General features: G+C 43.3%; 2 protein-coding genes across 2 annotated transcripts in view; one reads left to right on the top strand and one right to left on the bottom strand.

The window, feature by feature from the left end:
* The first annotated feature begins 1,765 nt into the window (after positions 1–1,765).
* CHRAC1 (chromatin accessibility complex subunit 1) lies at positions 1,766–4,427 on the top strand. Its single transcript, XM_064644158.1, has 3 exons — positions 1,766–1,910; positions 2,469–2,595; positions 3,535–4,427. The coding sequence occupies exons 1-3, from the start codon at positions 1,782–1,784 to the stop codon at positions 3,678–3,680; spliced, it is 402 nt and encodes a 133-aa protein (XP_064500228.1). The 5' UTR covers positions 1,766–1,781; the 3' UTR covers positions 3,681–4,427.
* A 4,286-nt stretch (positions 4,428–8,713) lies between these two features.
* AGO2 (argonaute RISC catalytic component 2) overlaps positions 8,714–19,084 on the bottom strand; it is a 53,189-nt gene continuing 42,818 nt past the window's right edge. Inside the window, exon 19 of the mRNA XM_064644074.1 lies at positions 8,714–19,081. Within this exon, the coding sequence (XP_064500144.1) occupies positions 18,973–19,081 (109 nt within the window). The 3' untranslated portion in view covers positions 8,714–18,972. The remainder of the gene's footprint in view (positions 19,082–19,084) is intronic.

Below are 19,084 nucleotides of genomic sequence, written 5' to 3'. Positions count from 1 at the left end.
ACAACCTGCCTACACAGCACACGAGGTAAATATGGGGAACGTGTTAATAATGAAGATGCAGCCCCATCATCACTTAATAGTTTACATGTGCCCTCCACACGCCCACACAACCTCCCAGGAGTGTCAGGATGACCAGGCACATTCCCTGCTACTGCACTGCAGCAGCAGAGGCGTTGAGCAGCCTGTAATTACAGTTTGGATTAACAACTTTGGAGCCACTGGCCTGTAATTGGGATACATGCAGGAGGCACGTGGTTGCCATTAAAAATGAATTCCCGACACTCATGTACCAGCCTGGGGCTGAGGAGCCATGTCAAGGGGGCGAGAAAGGGAAAGCCCCAAGGAGGGCCAGCAGGACCCCGTCCAGGGGGGCCCAGGGATGGCTGAGGGAGCTGGGGATGTTTAGCCTGGAGAAAAGGAGGCTCAAGGGGGACCGTATTGCTCTCCACAACTACCTGAAAGGAGGGTGTAGCCAGGTGGGGATCAGGCTCTTCTCCCACCTAGGAAGTATTAGGGTGAGAGGAAACGGCCTCCTCAAGTTGTGCAAGGGGAGGTTGGACATTAGGAAGAATTTCTTCACGGAAAGGGTGGTTAGATATAGGAATGGGCTGCTCAAGGAGGTGGTGGAGTCACCGTCCCTGGAGGTGTTTAAGAAAGACAGGACGTGGCACTTAGTTCCATAGTCTAGTTGACATGGTGGTGTTCGGTCATAGGTTGGACTCGATGATCTCAGAGATCTTTTCCAACCAGTCTTCTCCAACAGAATTCTGTGATTCTGAGAAGTCTCCGAAGCTTCAGCGCGCCCGGGGAGGCGGAGCCGGCGGGGCTGGTGGTCCCTGTAGTCCCTTCTGTCGGGAGTTGTAATCCCGGGATCAGGCCGGTCCCGGTGCAGGGAGCTGTAGTCCAGGAAGGTACTTGTGTTTCAGGGAGCTGTAGTCCAGGGATCGGGGGCCTCTGGTGGTCTAGTGGTTAGAGTGCAGGACTCGCACCGCTGCGACCCGGGTTCAATTCCTGGCCCCCCGGGCAGCTGGAGGTCGTCAGCCTTGTATGGCAATCCAGCTACGTCCTGGGGACCTCACTGCCACTGTCCAAGCTTTGCTCGGCCCCGGCAGATGAACCTCAGGATTAAAGGGTGGGCTCAGTTCAGCGCACGCTGTGTCTCACCTAAAAAATCCACTGCGCAGGCTCGAAGGGTTTATGACCTTTCCCAAATCTTCGCTTGCGAAGACTGGCCATTATTAGTCCAGGGATCGGCGCCGTCGGGAGCTGAACGCCCAGGATAGGCGCCGTCGGGAGCTGTAGTCCCGGGATCGGTGCCATAGAGAACTGTAGTCCCGGGCTCGATGCCGTAGGGAGCTGTCGGGAGCTGTAGTCCCGGGATCGGCGCTGTCGGGAGCTGTCGGGAGCTGTAGTCCCGGGCTCGGTGCCATAGGGAGCTATCGGGAGCTGTAGTCCCGGGATCGGCGCTGTCGGGAGCTGTAGTCCCGGGCTCGGTGCCATAGGGAGCTATCGGGAGCTGTAGTCCCGGGATCGGCGCTGTCGGGAGCTGTAGTCCCGGGGTCGGTGCCGTAGGAAGCTGTCGGGAGCTGTAGTCCCGGGCTCGATACCGTAGGGAGCTGTCGGGAGCTGTAGTCCCGGGCTCGGTGCCGTAGGGAGCTGTCGGGAGCTGTAGTCCCGGGATCGGCGCTGTCGGGAGCTGTAGTCCCTGGCTCGGTGCCGTAGGGAGCTGTCGGGAGCTGTAGTCCCGGCTCAGCCCCGCCTACAGGTCCCGGCGGGCCGAGATGGCGGCGCGGCTGAGCGAGAACCGTCTGGTGTCGCTGCCCCTGTCGCGGATCCGCGTCATCATGAAGAGCTCCCCGGAGGTGTCCAGCATCAACCAGGACGCGCTGTTCCTCACAGCCAAAGCCACGGTACCGCCGCGCTCTCCCCGCTCCCCCTGCCCCGGCCGAGGGGCCTCTGCCCCCGGGCCGCGCTCCCGCTGCCCGCTCCCCGCATCGAGACATGGAACCAAACCCTGGCCCTCAGCTTCCCCGACATTAGAATCATAGAGTGGTTTGAGTTGGAAGGAAACCTGGAAGATCAGGGACACCTTCCACTAGACCAGGTTGCTCCAAGCCCCGTCCAACTTGGCCTTGAAACACTTCCAGGGATGGGGCAGCCACAGCTTCTTCTGGGCAAACTGGGCCTCATCACCCTCACCACAGGGAAGAATTTTTTTTCCTGATATCCAGTCTAAACCTACTTTTTTTCAGTTTGAAGCCATTCCCCCTGTTCCTGTTACAAGCCCTTGTAAACACTCTTGCCCTGTCTGTCCTGTAAGTTCTCTTTGGGTACTGGACATCCCTGAGTCTCTGCGCTGAGTGCCCACTGTCTGTGTGGTTAAACATGGTGCTTCTGCCTTGAGAGAGGGATCAACTATATATGTGAATTCTTAGCTTGACTATTTGTTTTTGTTTTCTTTTTTTTAGGAGCTTTTTGTTCAGTATCTGGCTTCATACTCCTACAAACACGGCAGAGGGAAGGAGAAGAACGCTCTGACTTACACTGACCTGTCCCATACGGCAGAAGAGTGTGAGACCTTTCAGTTCCTTGCAGGTATTGATGTTACAAGGACAAATCCAGTGTGTGATTTAGACAATGAAATCTTGGCCTTAATGCATTGTTTTGTGAGGACCCAGTTCTGCTGCTGGTCACTGATCCCCTGTATAGCATTCAACTGGAACTCATAAACTACATTGCTGAAAACATTTCTTTGTGAATGGGGATTTTTCTTCTGCCTCTAAATTATAGAATTATACTATGTATAGTTCTTAGCATATTGCCTTAAGCATTTCTTAAATTGCAATTCCATTGAAAGCTTTCAGCCCATAAAAGAAGATCATTGCACATCTTTAGGTGAGAAGTTACGTGGACCAAAAGTGGCGCGCACAGAAATCTGTAAGTTTTGAGCAAAAGGGCTTCATTGTATGGTCCCTCTCTCCTTTTAGATATATGTACACACATGCAGTTTTTACTGGTGCTTAGATTTGTGTTGTAACACTGAGCTCAAAGATGCTCCTAATCCAGTCTTTCTCTGGGTTCCCCATGGACATACTTCCAGTGCACACAGTTCTGCTTTGTATCAGGTCCATTACTGCCCTGAACAAGTATCTTAATGAAAAAAAAAAACACACCAAAACAAAACATTTTTACAGGGTATGAGTTGGAGAGCTGGCTTGTTGGATCCAGGCAGCTGAGCACTCTATTTTAAATCAAATAAATAATGCACATCAGCAGACAGTAAAGACAGTTGCCAGTAATGAGTCGTAAAATATATTCCTTATCTTTGGTTACTTGTACTGTAAGTGGGTAATTCCCTGTTACTCTTACAGCTGTATAGGTCAGACTGTTTTACCTGATTATTCACTTGAGCTTTGTTAAAAATACTAATATTTATTTTTGACTTCATTTCATTAGTGATTTGGATGCAACAGTATTAATGAGGCAATGTAAGTGTTCAAAACTGACTATAAAAGCAACAATTCTACCTTCCAGATATCTTGCCAAAGAAGATCCTAGCGAGCAAATACCTAAAGATGCTTGAAAAAGAGAAACGAGATGGAGAAGTGGGGGAAGGACATGAAGAGGATGAGGAGGAAGAGGATGAAGATGAAGCTGTTGGTGACAGTGTTGGATCTTAAGGCCAATGGAGAATTGCTTCATAGTTGATCCACTTTCTGTTGTATAAAGGATGTTTTTGTGACTGAGAATCCAGATGCTGGATATATTTATACACTGAGCCATCTGCTTTTGCTTTAAGAAGTTTAGAAATTGAACTTTATACTTTTTGAAGAATGGGATTCTACCCTCAGAAACACGGCGGGGTAAGAGGACACAGTGTAAATCTGACAGCAGAGCTTGCTCAGATGATTTAAAATTACTTTTCAGACAATCAGTACCCAAATTTAAAATTTCTTACAGGCAGCTTTCAGTCCAAAAGCTCCAAAAGTGGACCAAGTCCATTAAATAAGTCTTTAAAAACAGCTACTTCTGTGATGCAGCCTAGACACCATGTGGGCACCAAAACAGGGTTGAGGAGATCCATTACAAGGGCTAATGAGGTTCTGCAGTTGTGGTGGTAAAAGTAAATGTCTTAGAAAATGATGTAAATATGTACTTCTAGGACCTTTTTCTCTAATGAACTCTATTTCTGCAGTTTCTCCTTCCAAAATGCACATTGAAGTCTTACTAGACGTGAATTCCTGAGAGTAAGCAACTCCTTTGCCATTGGAGTGACAGAGCTGGATTTTTCACTTGGTTTTAGTTTGTTGTTTTGTGGTTTATTTTGTTTTGGTTTTGTTTGGGTTTTTTTACAATAGAAATGGCAACTGCCCTGTATGGAACTTTACGTGCAACTTTCTAAAATAAATGTTTTGTATGAAAACTGACATCGGTGCAGAAACTTTCTGTTCTTTCCAGCTTCAGTCATGACCAGTGTAGTAATGTTTGCAGAGAGTCATGGTCAGTCACTGAGAGAGAAATAACCAAAATCTCTTCCCCCAGGTGTGGAGAATGCCCCAGGTAAGAATGGGAATGTTATTAGAGAACAGGACCTCCCACTCCACAAAAGCTGGGCAGTGACCTACCCTGAATCAGTCAGGAATTTGTTGTCTCAACACCCCATTTTGGCTAGCATGGTAAAGGGAACTGTCCTTCCTGTCAGGATGACACCAACTGCTTCTCTTGGGTTGAAGACACACCAAACTGCTCGTAAAACACAGGGCAGAAAGCACCAGCAGCTCCATAATCCAACACACTCCAGACTGGTGCTAGGAAAGCACAGTGGAGGTTAGGCAGGTAAGAGCAGGCACTGGCAGAGCAAAGCTACTGAGCCACACCAGAAATGCTATTTTAAAAGATCAAAGGATGTTCCACTACAAAAACTTCCCTAAGTTGCCATAAATGAAAATGGTATTGTACCAGGAATGCTGCAGTGAGTGCTGAGTGATGCTGGATCCCTAGAGAAGTTCCCAAGTGGGTTTATGCTAAACTACTCCATTGTTGAAAGGGTTGTTTGGTGGTTGTTTTTTTTTTTTAATGTTTTTATTAAAAGTGCATGGAGATCTGTGGGAAACTGAGCATGGAATGCTGTCTGTTGGGGGGAGGGGTGCCAGCAGCAGGATGTGCCAGTTCTTTGGGAAAATAAAAAAAAAAGGTACTTGCACATCTGGCCCCAAGGTCAACCCTCCACAACCAGAAATGCCAAACCAGCACATTAACAAAAGGCACTACATTCCAAGTGGGATCAGATGTGCACAGAGACTGATCCAGACACTGGGACACCAGGATAACATTTCAAGTGACACTTCCCAGTCCACCCTTATCCCTTGCAGGAAGTGAAGAGCCACATCCACAAGCTGCAGCTACAAAACACATAATTGAACATGAACTTCCTCAAAAGTGACCAAGTAGCTTCACCTGTTTGAGGTGTTCGGGGCTTTTAGAGAGTGGAACACAGGCCAGGGGACACTTTGCAGGATGAATCTATTATTATATATTTCTATCTTCCCCCCCTTCCAGTAATGGCTTGTGAAGTCCTTCCCACCCCCAGCCAAAGCTACTCAAAGGAGATGAAACTTCCTAAGCTTGCAAAAAATGACAAAAGGACTGTGGTTACTAAGTATAAATCACCATATTTCATCCCTCTTAGAAGTTTCCTGTGGGATGATGAACATATTCTATGAATTACTGAGGCCACAAGAACGTGCACACCCTTCTGGATTCGCTCAGCCAGAATCCTCGATGGGAACTTCAGAGCTGCCAAAATTTGCCACAGCCATCCCCGAGGCCCTGCAGCTGCCAGAGCTGCTTGCCATCAAACCAGTGAAGGGTTATTTGTTTTCCCCAGGAGACTGACAGAGCAAAACCACATCCAACTCAAAGCAAGGTTTCAAAAACAAGGGGAAAAATAAACGGAAGGGACAGCTGGGACATCATTTTCACATTATTGAGTAAAACTCATCTGTGTTTGCAGGGTTGGGCTCCCAAAGGAAGCTCCTTGTCACCCTTGCAGTTCTGTTGGGTATCTTCTTTCACTCAGTGATTTATAGAACACACCAGGTGGTCACAGCTTTTCCATTTAAAAACTGATCACTGTAGGAATTCACTCAGAAAGCAAAAGGCAGGATTTCAGGCAAGTGGTTTCCAAAGCACCTTCCATAAATAATTCCAGGATTATGACCTGTAAGCAGTTAAAGCAGCAAATATTGTCTCTGGAAAGCTGGGCAAAGAGGAGATCAGTGCACAGGGAAACATCCAAACCAGAGGTGAGTGGTGTAATGCAAGGGAGGGCAAAGGGACACGAGCTTTTGGGCTCTCAGGCAACAGAGACCTTCTCTTGCTCAGCCTGGAGAAAAGGAGGCTCAGGAGGGACCTTCTGGATCTCTACAACTCCCTGAAAGGAGGTTGTAGCCAGGTGGGGGTCAGTCTCTTTTCCCACGTAACAGGTGTTAGGATGAGAGGAAATGGCCTCAAGTTGTGCCAGGGGAGGTTTAGATTGGACATCAGGGAAAATTCTTCACAGAAAGAGTTGCCAGGCACTGGAAGAGGCTGTCCAGGGAAGTGGTGGAGTCACCATCCCTGGGGGAATTAAAAAGCAGTGTAGATGTGGCACTTGGGGACACGGTTTAGTGGTGGCCTTGGCAGTGCTGGGTTAATTATTGCACTGGATGATCACAGAGGTATTTTCCAACCTAAACGATTCCGTGATTCTCTACTCACTATGGAAAATGACTGGGGCCATGAATATGTCCTGTATTCAACATGCCCATGCATGGAACAGTCTCACAGTGCACAAAATGCAGAAAATGGCCAAATATTACACAAAAAGACATCAAACAGTATCTTGTAAAGATGAGGAATTTTATTTTATTGACATACTATGAGGCAAAACAAAATTGACACCATACAAAATAACTTTATAAAATATCATTCACATCATTATTTTGTCAGGAATTACAGCATTCTGAGCTTGTTACGAGTCTTATGTTTTGAGGTGAAAAACACTAAGCTAAATCTTTAGTATTAGTTGTATATATACAGTAAGAAACCAGAACAGAACCTGTTAGGTTTTTCATGAGTTTATTGCAAAAGTAGTGCAAACTATTTACCTTGCGAGCTGTAAAACAAACTTGGAAAAGGACCCACCTAAGCTTAAAAACATGACAATAAATGCTCGATTTCACAGCCTTTGCAGCTTCCTTCAAACAGTTCTCAACAAAAAAATTCCCCATCTCTGCACCATGTTTAGATTTTCACTGATTTGGAAATGAAGGAGTAGAGGATGGACCTGCACAGGGAGCGGGCAGAGGGCAGGAGTGTCCTGCTCTGACACGGGGCACAGCTTTTACCGATGGATTTGGGGAGCTCAGGGAATTTGGTGCAGCCCCAAAACACCTGCCAACAACAGGGCAAGTTGGGTCACTTTGTTCCCCCCTGTTAATAAGCTGCCCCTTTCCATACTCATATTTGAGAAAAGAGTCAAGAAAGCAGAACAAGCAGGAGAAAAAATATATAATTAAGAATTAGGAACATGTATTGTCTGTTTGGGGAATATAGTATCCTTTTCCTCCTCTTCCTGAAGTCTACATAAAGCAGATTTCCATGGTCCTCCTCCCCATGGGCACATCTCATCCCAAACCACTGCACGATCCCAAGGCAGGATACTACATTCTACGAGATCCAGAGAAAACAACGGCCTAAAATGCTACCGGGGTCCCCCAAAAACAAACAGGTAGCTGAGTCATCTCCTAAAAAAATCATAAAAGCAAACAAATGCTACATGAAAAATGTTAAAGAAACAAAATGCAGCATATTCAGGCTCTTTTTTTTTATTTTTTATCTTGAGGTACCTATATAAATATTACCTTCTGCCCAAAGTACGATTGGTTTTGTTAAAAAACTAAAGTCCTTGTCACGAGCCAATTGCAGGGCAAACATTATTACTGAGAAAGTGCAACCATGCTGATCATTTATCTGCAGCATATTAAAGGATGATTAGGCTTTAGAAAATATAGCTTAAGTCTAGACCTGATGGAGCAGTTTTATAAAAACACTGAACAGAGGCATTTTCCTTTTGTTCGAGTCTCTCTGCAACAGAAAGCCTTAGGAAACAGCTTGGAAGTCCTGCCATGATGGAATGTCAGCACTTTTACAATCCCATATATAGATATTTTTTTTCTTTAATATTTAAACTAAATACAATTTTACAGCAAAGATTCCCCCCCCCCCCTCTGTTGTAGGTACTGGTAAAAAGTCGATTTTTTTTTATTATTATTTTTTAAACTTCAAAAAATGATAGAGTATCACAACTTAAAGCTTTCCAAAAATGAATTCTTTTGAAGTAAAAAAGGTTCACATCATAGAAAAACTTACACATAGTTGTAAACTTACAAACTTATAAAATTGTGGAAAGGTCAATGACATTTTATTCCCTCACCCTTACACGTGTATCCACTCATTTTTAAATATATATATATATACATGCACACACATAGTTATGTGCTATATGTGTGTGATATATGCATATATAGAGACACACAGGTTACAGATTTGGGGTCAGGATTATACATTTTAAACTTTATTGGGCGTTTCTCTTTGCCTAGGTCAGCTGTGACACTGTACATTTTACAACTTGCTACACTGAAAAAATAGCTTCAAATTCGCTAAAACTCCATTTTGTGACTTTTTTTGCCTTTTTTTTTTTTTTACTTGGCTGTTAAAACCCATTTGCTGTTTTTAATTAAGAAGACGAGTTTTGATTGTTATGCACTGGGGGGAAAAAAAAAAAACAAAACCAAAAAAAAAAAAACAAACCCACTAAAAAAAACCAACCACAAAGGCACAAAGAATAAAACTCAAATCCAAGATCGTTGTCTCTGAACAATAACCCCGAGGTTTTGGGGCGCGGGCGCCGAAGGTCGGACGTCACGCGCGGTTTGGTCGCTTTTTTGCCAATCTCCTCGACAATTTGAGCAATTAGCACCCAACTGGTTACATGAGGTAGATCCAAATCGGAAAAAAAAAAAAAAAAAGAAAAAGCAAGCTGGGTCCCCAACACTTTTTTTTTTTTTTGCCTCTATTTAAAATGTTTTAAGGGTTCTATGTCAGTCATGAGAAGTGGAAGCACCGATGGCACCGTCTGAAGCGAGCACGGAACTCAAGAATGGATTTTTTTTTTTTTCTTTTTTTTGGATGTAAATTTAAGTGTTAAAATCACAATCCTCCTTCAGGCAGAGATTTTGCTGGCAGGGGGGAGGGAGGAGAGTATGTTCAACAACAAAAAGCTGGGATTTGGGAAAGCCTGTTTTGTGTTGGCTGCCAGAGGAACCCGAGAGCCCACGACAGCCAGTGCCTGAAGAGGCATCACAGTAGAGAGCTGCAGGTGCCCCCTATTCCCCAGGTGAGAAGACTTCCTTTACTAACATTTAAGCTTTACACCTCCCCGTGTTAAACAGTATTTTTGCATACTCTGAGAGAAAAATCTGACTAATCCATCGTTTAGTTAAGGCTTAGTTTAAAGTGGCGTCGCCACACAAATGCTCCCCTACGAGATAGACACGGGAGGTGAACTACACACACACACACCCCCCTCGAGACACCCCACGGCTGGAGGAACACAAAGCAACATGTACAACCCCTGTGGGAAATCCTACAACACCAGGGATGCACTCAGAAGTCAGTTGAGGGTATTTCTGGGTCTGTTTTTGCATTACAAGTGCTACTCTTACCCAGCCAGCACTACACTGGTTATATGCAAGCACAGGACAGTTCAGCACAGATGCAACACACACACAAACTAAGCACACATTTAGTACCACTTGAAACGACCTTAACATCAGAGCTTTTTCTTTCCCCCCCTCCCAACAAAAAATAGTAAACTTTAAGTGGCCATAAAAACATTTTGATTCTTCAAGGGAACATTTACAATATGAAACTTTTGCGTTGATTTTTGGTTCTTTTTCAGTTATTTTATTAAAAAAAATAAGATTTAGAAACTATTAAACAAAAGATTAAAACCTTAACAGATGTCAGTTAAATGTGCAATGTACCAGGATTAAAGAGAAAAAGGAAATATGGATTTAATGAATACATTCTGTTTTCCATCTTGCCCTCCCGAGATCGAATTAACCACTTTGCTGCACAGAAATTGGGGCTGGATCTTCATTTATCAACTGCCCTAAATGCTGAGACTTTTGTGATTGTACAAACTAATAAAACACTGAGTCAGCCAGGGAAATTGTGCTTATTATTTCCAGCAAAATACTGCCTTTCTATCTTTTATAGACAGTCTATAAACTGTCGCCTTTCACTGTGTGTAAACTCACACACACAAACGGATACACACACACACACATATCTATAAAATCTACTAAACTTGATCAACAACTTACAGAAAGCAAGCGGTAACACTCTTCAGGATAGCACAGAACTTTGCCAAATGTAATTCCTCATTGCACCTCAGTGAAAACTTGATTTTCCAAGATACGTGTTTCTGAAACTCACTCCTTAATGGTTTTTGATGGTTTGTTTGGGGCTTTTTTCCCCCCTTGTTTTGTTTGCTTTAAAATGAAATTACAAAGATGCCACTTATGAGATGAGCAATTGAAGGGCTCGGTCAGATTAAGTTACATGAGGAAACGTATCAGGAATACCAAAATTTGGGTCAATATATGTATTTTTTTCAATAGCACAGAAACAGTTGCATCTGAGCATCTCACAGCTGATGCAGAATTAACTTTGGTGAAATCTAGAAAGAAACTTCATTGCATGTCCTGCTGATACAGGAGGCCTGTGATCCAACCCACAGCACATGACCCCGTAGCTGAGATTTTGCATGTCCCGAAAGCCCAGCCCTGACCTGCTCTGAGTCAAGTACATGGCAGGCAAAAATGTGCAATTTTACAGATACTGGCACGAGTAAAGTTCCTCTGTTCATGGATTTAAAACCAGGAAAAGCTGATAAATAAAGAAAAGAGTCCACATTATATTTTTTTTCCCCTGACAGGAAATCTAACCTAACAAAGCAAACACAAACAGCACCAGCCAGGGGATTAGAGGCTCCCAAGCTTTGCCTGCTGACCTGTTCACCATTCATGCTTGCCAAGCACACTCAAAAAAACCTCATAAGATGGCCAGAAAAGTTTCAATTTAGTTCTTGTGGACAATTCTCAGACAGGATCTGCAATCCCTGCTGATGAGCAGGTAGTAGTTATTCCAGCAGGTGGTTTAGTTGTGCTTAAAGAAAGGGGGGGAAAAACAAAACTAAAGCACCCGGTACAACAGCACATCCAAAAATGTGGGAAAAACACAACCCAAACCTGTGCACTCCTAAGAACCTTAGAGAAAAGAATATGCCCTTTGATACAGACCTGCCCTGCAATCCTGGGCTCTCCAAAATCCCACAGGGAGCTTTGGTGGAAAAGCAGCCACAGGGAGTTTTAAGATGCATCTGCAGAGGCAGTGCACGGACAAATCCAAAGCAATTGCTCTGCTGGGGATATTTAGGTGGGAGGGAGGAGCAGCCACCCTTCACCTGGTGCTGTAGGGTCATAGCACTGCCATGTGCAAAAATCTCAAAATGAACTCTTGTCAGCCTCTCTCCCCTCCAAATCCAGCAACGCCCCTGTCCTGGCTCCAGCCAAGCCCAAAGTTCTCAGACACGAAGCACTGACACCACAAATCACCTTGAGGAACTCCCTCCCAACACTCCCCCCGTGGGGAAGGTGCCAATGGATGGGTGTGGGGAAGGTGGATCTGTGAGGGGACTGGCAGGGAAGCCAAAAGGGAAACCAAGAATTAAACAGTCACCTTAACAAGTGCTTAATTAGCAATTTTGCAAGAAAATGCTTCCCCTCGCTCCTCAGCTCATCTCCTCAAGGGAGGGGGTGCCCGGCATTGCTCTTCCCTACAGCATGACCAGCATCCAGCACGGGGCTCTTCCCTTGCCTGAACTTCCTGATGATCCCAGGTTTGCAGACATAGTCTGGGAAGCACAGAGCTCCCCTCCCATCAACAAGGAGAAGCTGTTCCAGCATCCCTGCACAGTGACACCCCTGCCAGGCCACAACAGCAATAGTGGCCGTGGATCTGCAGTACAGGATGTAGTGAAATACCTTCTCAAAAGCAGCCATTTACCCTGTACTTCACACTTTTGGAGGAGCTTCATTAAATGATAACTGAGAACTGAACCAAATTTTGGGGATTTTACCCCATTCGGTTATTAATGAGTTGATTTATAATGATTTATTCAGTCACTCACAAAAACTGGCTCCTAGAAAGTCAGAACTTCAGCAATCCTCCAGCTCATCCATGGATGAGCTTCATTAGTGTCTACACCCAGAGATCAAGAGGAAATTGCAGGGAACACAGAATCCCACCAAACTCACTCCTGAGAGGCCAAAATCCACAGCACAAAGCCCAGTTACTTTTGAATAAAACTAAACTCTAACACTGCTATGAAACCACACCAGCACACTGTGCTCCAACAGGTAGCACTTCTGTGCTCAGCAGAGTGGTTCATTCTGAGACGAGGAAGCTTGTTTGGATTCATTGTAAACAAAGTCTGATGTATTAGCACAGTTTTCTACAGTTTCATTTCAGGTCACTTAAAGCACCTTCAGTCTATATGCACTTCTGTCAAGGTTGAGTTTCAGCAAGACTTTGCAGAGGACTGACATTAAATAGTCACAAGAAGAACATACCCAGGCTTAGGGTTGTTTTTTGGTGTTTTGGTATGGGGGGATTTTTTTGCCTGTTTTGAAGTTTATAATTTTCTGAGAAGGGAATAAAGTATTCTCACTCTTACAGTCTCACATCAACTTATCTAAAAAATACATTAAAAAAATAATCCAATACATATTTTTTTGCCTCAGATTCAAAATATATTTCAAGCACCTTCGTGTCATTTTCAGTGAAAACCTGAAGTACAGAAACATTTTTCATTTGGAAAAACAGTACAGAAACTCAAGTGAAGGGAAAGGTTATAGAGGGAGCTGAGTTGGAAGGGACCCATAAGGATCAGAGTCCAACTCCTAAGTGACTGGCCCAAACAGGGATTTTGGCTGCTTAGTGGTAAATTCACTTAAATTAATTCACCTGGGAAGGAACACAGGAGGTAGCCTTGGACTGCACCTGCTTCGTATCTAAGGAGTGTCACAAACCCATTTGGTAGTGATTTGGCCAAGCAATTACATTCATATCAACACTTCAGGCAAAGAAACATCTGTGACAGAGCAACAGGAACACTGACTGGGATCAAACTGATTCTGTGCCACACCACACACACACAGCACCCCCTTCACACATCCCTCAGAAATGCATCTTTCCAATCATTAACCCTCAAAACCAGGCTGGTTTGCATCCTAACTCTGGACAAGGGGGCTGGAGTTGGGAGTCTCTCCCATTCCTGAGGCATATGGAAGCAAAAGGCAATTGCTGGGGGATGGGAAATCAACCAGAGCCAACACTACTCCTTATCTCAGAGCACTAAAACATCCACTGCAGTCCCCAATCCCACAGCCACGGAGGGACAGACAGCAAGACACTGTAATGTGGATCCCAAATCCCTCTTATTCCACTAATTCTGCCACATACACTGGTTCTGCTTCTACAACACAAGGATCAGATCCTGGAATAAGCAAGAAAAACCGGTGACAGCTACAGCTGATAATCCAGATATCCCATTAATGCTTTTAGTCATCTCACTGACACCAAAATTGGCATTGGAACATTGCACAGGCAGCGAGCACATGGAGAGCTTAAAAACTGCATCTCTGTGGTGCGGGAGAAACGTGCACAGAGGAGAGAAGAAATGTTTTATAAATTCAGGCAAACCCTAAGTACTTCCACTGTAATAAAGCAACTGTGCCCTTCTTGAATTGACACCATAATGCAATCAAAGTACAACAACATTTAAACACCAAAGCTTGTATCTCGACACTGTAAAATATGGCTGTATTCTGGAAAACAGAACCAGGAATGGTATCCCCAGCATTTCAGTATTTGCTGTAAGAGCACTATTTACAGTATTTTTAAACAGCTACAGCAGATGCAAAAAAACCTCAAAGAACACAAAGAAGTCTTACAGTAAAAAGAGAGTTTAAAAAAAACAAACAAAACAAATCAGTGCAATTACCTTCTACTTGGAAGTTTTCCTTAGAAAAGATGGCAAGTGTGCATGAAGAAGCATGTTACCAAATGGATATAAAAGTAAAAAACAAAGGACTGCCCTGCATTAGGAATGGGGAAAGCCACACTGGCAGGTCTCATACACAAAGAGAGATGCTATGGCAGAAGAACACTAAAAAAAACCAGGAAAACAAGTGATTTTAATTACACTGGTCTCGAGTGTGAAAAATACTGAGAACTCTTCTTACATTCATTTATTTAATGTGTAAAAGATGTCCTAAAAAAACCCCACAAAAACCAAGAGTCCCTAATGGTTATTTATGCCACCAGAGATGCTTATTTGACTGAGTCCAGAGCAAGTATGTCCATCTGATCTCCAAAGGTCCCAGTCCTGCATTCCCAGCACATGCAGTTCTGAATAAGCAGAACCTGCAGAACCAACCTCTCCTCTCTCCCAAAGATCAACATTTTCCTCAAAAAGAAACAATTTGCAAGTCCACTAAAATCCCTACAACAATCCACTGAATTTGGCTGGGGGGGGGGGTTAACACAGGCCTTACTCCTGGCCTTGCTCTCAGTTAAATTTTGGATTCATGGGCATGAAGGAAATGGGGGTTCCTACAGGTGAGACACAGGTGAGCCTGTGTCTGAGGGATCAGCTGCTGCAGCAAAGCAAAGAGCCCTGGCAGCAATCAAAAAGCCCTCAGACCAAAACCTTCAACTTCATCAAAAGCCTTTGGACATATGTACAAAAAAACCTTAGAAACATCTTAGAAACTTCAGTCTTTTCAGAAAATAACTTGGGCACACAAAACTCCAAATTACTCACACCTAGAGTTTAAATTTTAAAACCCTTGTGGAAATATCTCATGTTATAAAAATATTCCAACAAGAACAAGACACTGTTCAAATGGACGAAGGCTGCAGGAGTTACTGACAGAGGCAGAATTAAAGCTAAACCTTCACAACCTTTTTGCTTTTACAATCAGGGAACGTTGCCTGGGGGCCTGAAAGGAGATCAAAGGTATTTGTTACGGATTTCAAAAGTATTTACTATGGATTTCTTGTTTTAAACATAAGTTTCCTGTAAATTTTCCACGTTGGCCCCGGCAGATTAAGACAGAAGAGCTTTCCCTAACAACAAAGAGCAAACTCAGCCGACCCTGACAGATCTAGAAATGAGGGGATTAATGTGCCAAAGCTCCTGGGACACAGAAGATCATTGATTGTGATTCACAAAGTCAAATATTCAAAACCAAGACAAGCCAAAATAAGGAGCTCTGATAAAACAAGTGATCTCCCTCAGTCCGTCAGTGCACACACACACTGAAGGGTTACATTGCATAGGGGCTGTCTGAAATGCAAACTCACAGAAAGGCAGAGACAAATCCACCTACTTCCAGCATTTCCCAGCAGGACATTTTCTCCTAAGGATCAACTCAGCTGTTTCCTGGGTGCTAGAACAGATGGAATTGGACACGTTATTCTATTCAGCCACTGGAGCAGAAATTTCCACCACCGGGCAAACCTTGTTATTGCATTAGGTTTTGCACATTGGGGGGGGGGGGGGGGAAAGAGAGAACTTTTAAGTGTTTTACATCTGCTGATAGTACTTTTTACCTCCCAAGGGGAGCATTTTGTCCTTGCTGATGCTGGGTTTTGGGGGGCTGTGCAGTGGGAATCACACGACTGGAAAATATCCCGGGGGTGACATGTTTGGTTATTGCTGCCCTGAGCTGCACAGTGGTTACAGTTGTGACCTCAACTGGGACTGCTACAGCAGGAACCTGGGTGAGACTGAGACTTCTTCAGCTTTGTGTTGACCTGAGATGTTGCTGTTCTACACCAAACACGTGGGAGGTAAGGAAAAAAAAATAGTAGGATTTTAGGTGTTTGAGGTGGTTTTTTTTCACAGGAGACATTCCTGAATATGTAATTTATATTAAGAATAATCCCAGAAAGAGAGCTGCTGGACTGCCAGCATGCTGTACTTTTCAAAGTATATACTTAATCAGTGTTTTTTAGAAAAATGCTTTAAATTATTCAGAAATTCATCACTGGTGGGAGGGGAAAGGAGGGAGACATCAAGGCATAAAGAATTAGCAGTATTAGAGGCTTAGAAAGATCTATAAAGGGTAAAAATGTCCTGAAATGCACATAACCATCCCAAGTTCTTCATACTCAGGGAAGGAAAGCTACACAAAATTTCTGCTAATTCCAAGAAGATACACAGACAACAGCTACTCTCAGATTAAGGGCCTGCTTAAAACACCTTTTCTCACAAAGAAAACATCCTAAATAGGATGCAGTGAAGTCCCACAGTCTGCTTCAGAAATGAGATTTGAGGTCAAGACAGATCTTGCCCTCCTTGCCCCATCTGACCACCTGTACAAGTCATTTATCCCAGATCTGCATGGAAAGAGGGGGATGAATTTCACATCCAAGAGGTCTCTGCATAACAGACAGCAAGATAAACTAAATGGTGTCTTAAACCAGATGGTCTTTTTCCTATGTGTTAAGAACATATCATATAAAAAAATAATTCTTATATAAAAACTTTTGCCAAATTAAAATCTTCACTGAAATAGGAAACCTCTCAAGGAAAGACGGGGAAGTGCAACACACCCACCATGGGAAGGTTCTGCAGTTTAGGGTGCTTGGGGGGAGGTAGGTATAACCTGGCTGGGACACAGCAAGACAGACAGTGCTAAGCTTGGCTTAAGATTTGCTTTAAATCTGAATTTATATAACTACAACCAAGAAGACACTCTGCCCCAGCAGCCTAATCACCAAATTAGAATAATACAAACACAATGATTCCATTAATAGTTTTTACATCTCACTCAAAAAACACCAACAACCAACACAACTGCTACAAGGTGAAGATCTGAACTTGCACAAAATTATGTACCTAAAAGTCTTTATGCAGCAAAGGTTGGGCATTTTCTAGCTTATCCAACAACAACTGGTTGCAGTGGATCTGCTCCACGGCCCAGAGCACTGTGTGGGTTAAAGCTACTCGCCCGTCCCAGAGGCCAGAGGTAAAAGTATCCAAACCAGACTGAGCAGCTGCTCAGAGAAAAGGGAAAAAAAGCAAAATCCACCAGTGGAAGAGGATGAAAATTTTCAAACCTGCCTCTTTAGCACGTTATTTCAGTTTTCCTATGGCAAAACAAACAAGACCAAGTCAGCATAAACAAGCTTTCTGGGCTTTTTCCATTTTCTCCTAAACCTGCCTGTGGCATTGTAATTAGTGCAATGGTTTACATGTGTGTTATGGTTTTTATGAATCCAGTGTGCAAACTAACAGAAGCGTCTGTCTAGAAATTATCAGTTGTAATTAATGCTTCTCCTCAGAGAATGGCAAAACTCTCACATTTCCTATGGACTTCATGCATAACGAAGAGTTTCACCTCCCTCCCTAAGTAAACTTCAGTTTTCCTATGATTTATCTTTACTGCATAGATTCTCTGACTTCTGTCCAACCTGCAGCGAGCCACTCTCCCCTACTGGAGCTCCTGCTTCACCAATCTTCAACATATAAATAAAATACAATTGTTTTGTGCTTGAATGAACGGAGGGTGTTGGTCTCGTGTGCGTCTCTGAACCGCAGAGGTAAAACCTGCTGTGTTGTGTGCACGTTTGAAAAGCCTTTCTGCAAATCCCAAGCTACAACAGACACTGTTTGTATCTCTGAGCTCTCACCACCTCGATTGCATATTTTTGCATTTGAAGAGTAAATGTCCCCACGAGAAGGTTTTCACTTTCTAAGTTCAAAGCATTCTTGATATGTTAACAGAAGTATAATGAGCACTCCTTAGTAAATAAAAATAAATAATAGCATCTAGTCTATCACATTAATACTGTGAAACATATATAAAATTTACATTAACTCAAACTACAGTGAAAAAGGATTGTACTGTATTTATCACCACAGACCCGTATTCTTTATAGACTTTGGAAAGTAAGTGTCACAGTCCTGTATGACAAATCCTAAAGTTAGCTGTCAGTATGATTTTTTAAAAAATCTTTACAAGTTGTTTAAATGGCACATTTTCTTTTGCCAATCTAACTGGAGCTATTAAAAGCTTAGGTACAAGTTTATTCTTTTTTTTTTTTTAAATTCATCTTTAGCCTATGAAAAACATTTTCAAATGCAGCACAATAAAAAACATTCAAGAACAAGCTTCAGAAAATACATTTGCCCTTAGACACACAGAGAATAATCTGAGAATAATCTTTATAAGACAGTTGAAAACCAGGATTTTGTCACTCTCTTATTTTGAAAATAAAAATTTTGTAAATTCATCTAGAATAATCAAGGCTTCATAAATAGTAAAAAAATGCTTTGCTTTGCATTAAAAGCTAATTCACAGCATTTTAGCTCATCAAACCTTAGTATGAATTAGATCTTTCCAAATTATTAAAAGCAACTCAATGAACAGCAAACTGAATGAGGAGTTTTGTGGGTTGGGTTGTTGGTTTTTTGTTTGTTTGTTTTTTCCTTCCCTAAGCCCTGAGATTGCAGCTCTTGATTTAATTATAAAATGGGTCTGTTTTATACCAAGCAGCTTAGAGATTTTTTGGCAAACCACATTTCCAACAATAGTGGGGTTTGGTACAAGAATGCAGTTTGTAATCAAGTCTGAAATTCTGGACGGAAGGCTTCCTTGCAAAACGGGAAAGAAAGGAATTAAGATGTGTCACTCATTGCTGGCTGCCCCTGGAGCTGGGGTTGGTCTAAGTGCAGCTGGTCTTGTGTGAATCCAACTCTGTCTCGTACGGAGTCGTTAACATTAAAACATGTCAAGCAAAGTACATCGTGCGCAGCGTGTCCTGGTGAACTTGAACCGCCTTGGCAAGTGCTTGGTGGTCTCTGCCATTGCTCTGACCAGAAGTGTGGCTTCCTTCAGCACTG

This window comes from Pseudopipra pipra, chromosome 1, assembly GCF_036250125.1.
Source record: "Pseudopipra pipra isolate bDixPip1 chromosome 1, bDixPip1.hap1, whole genome shotgun sequence".
Classification (NCBI taxonomy): domain Eukaryota; kingdom Metazoa; phylum Chordata; class Aves; order Passeriformes; family Pipridae; genus Pseudopipra; species Pseudopipra pipra.
The sequence above is the reverse complement of the archived record's forward strand: the minus strand, read 5'-3'. Positions and strand labels throughout refer to the sequence as shown.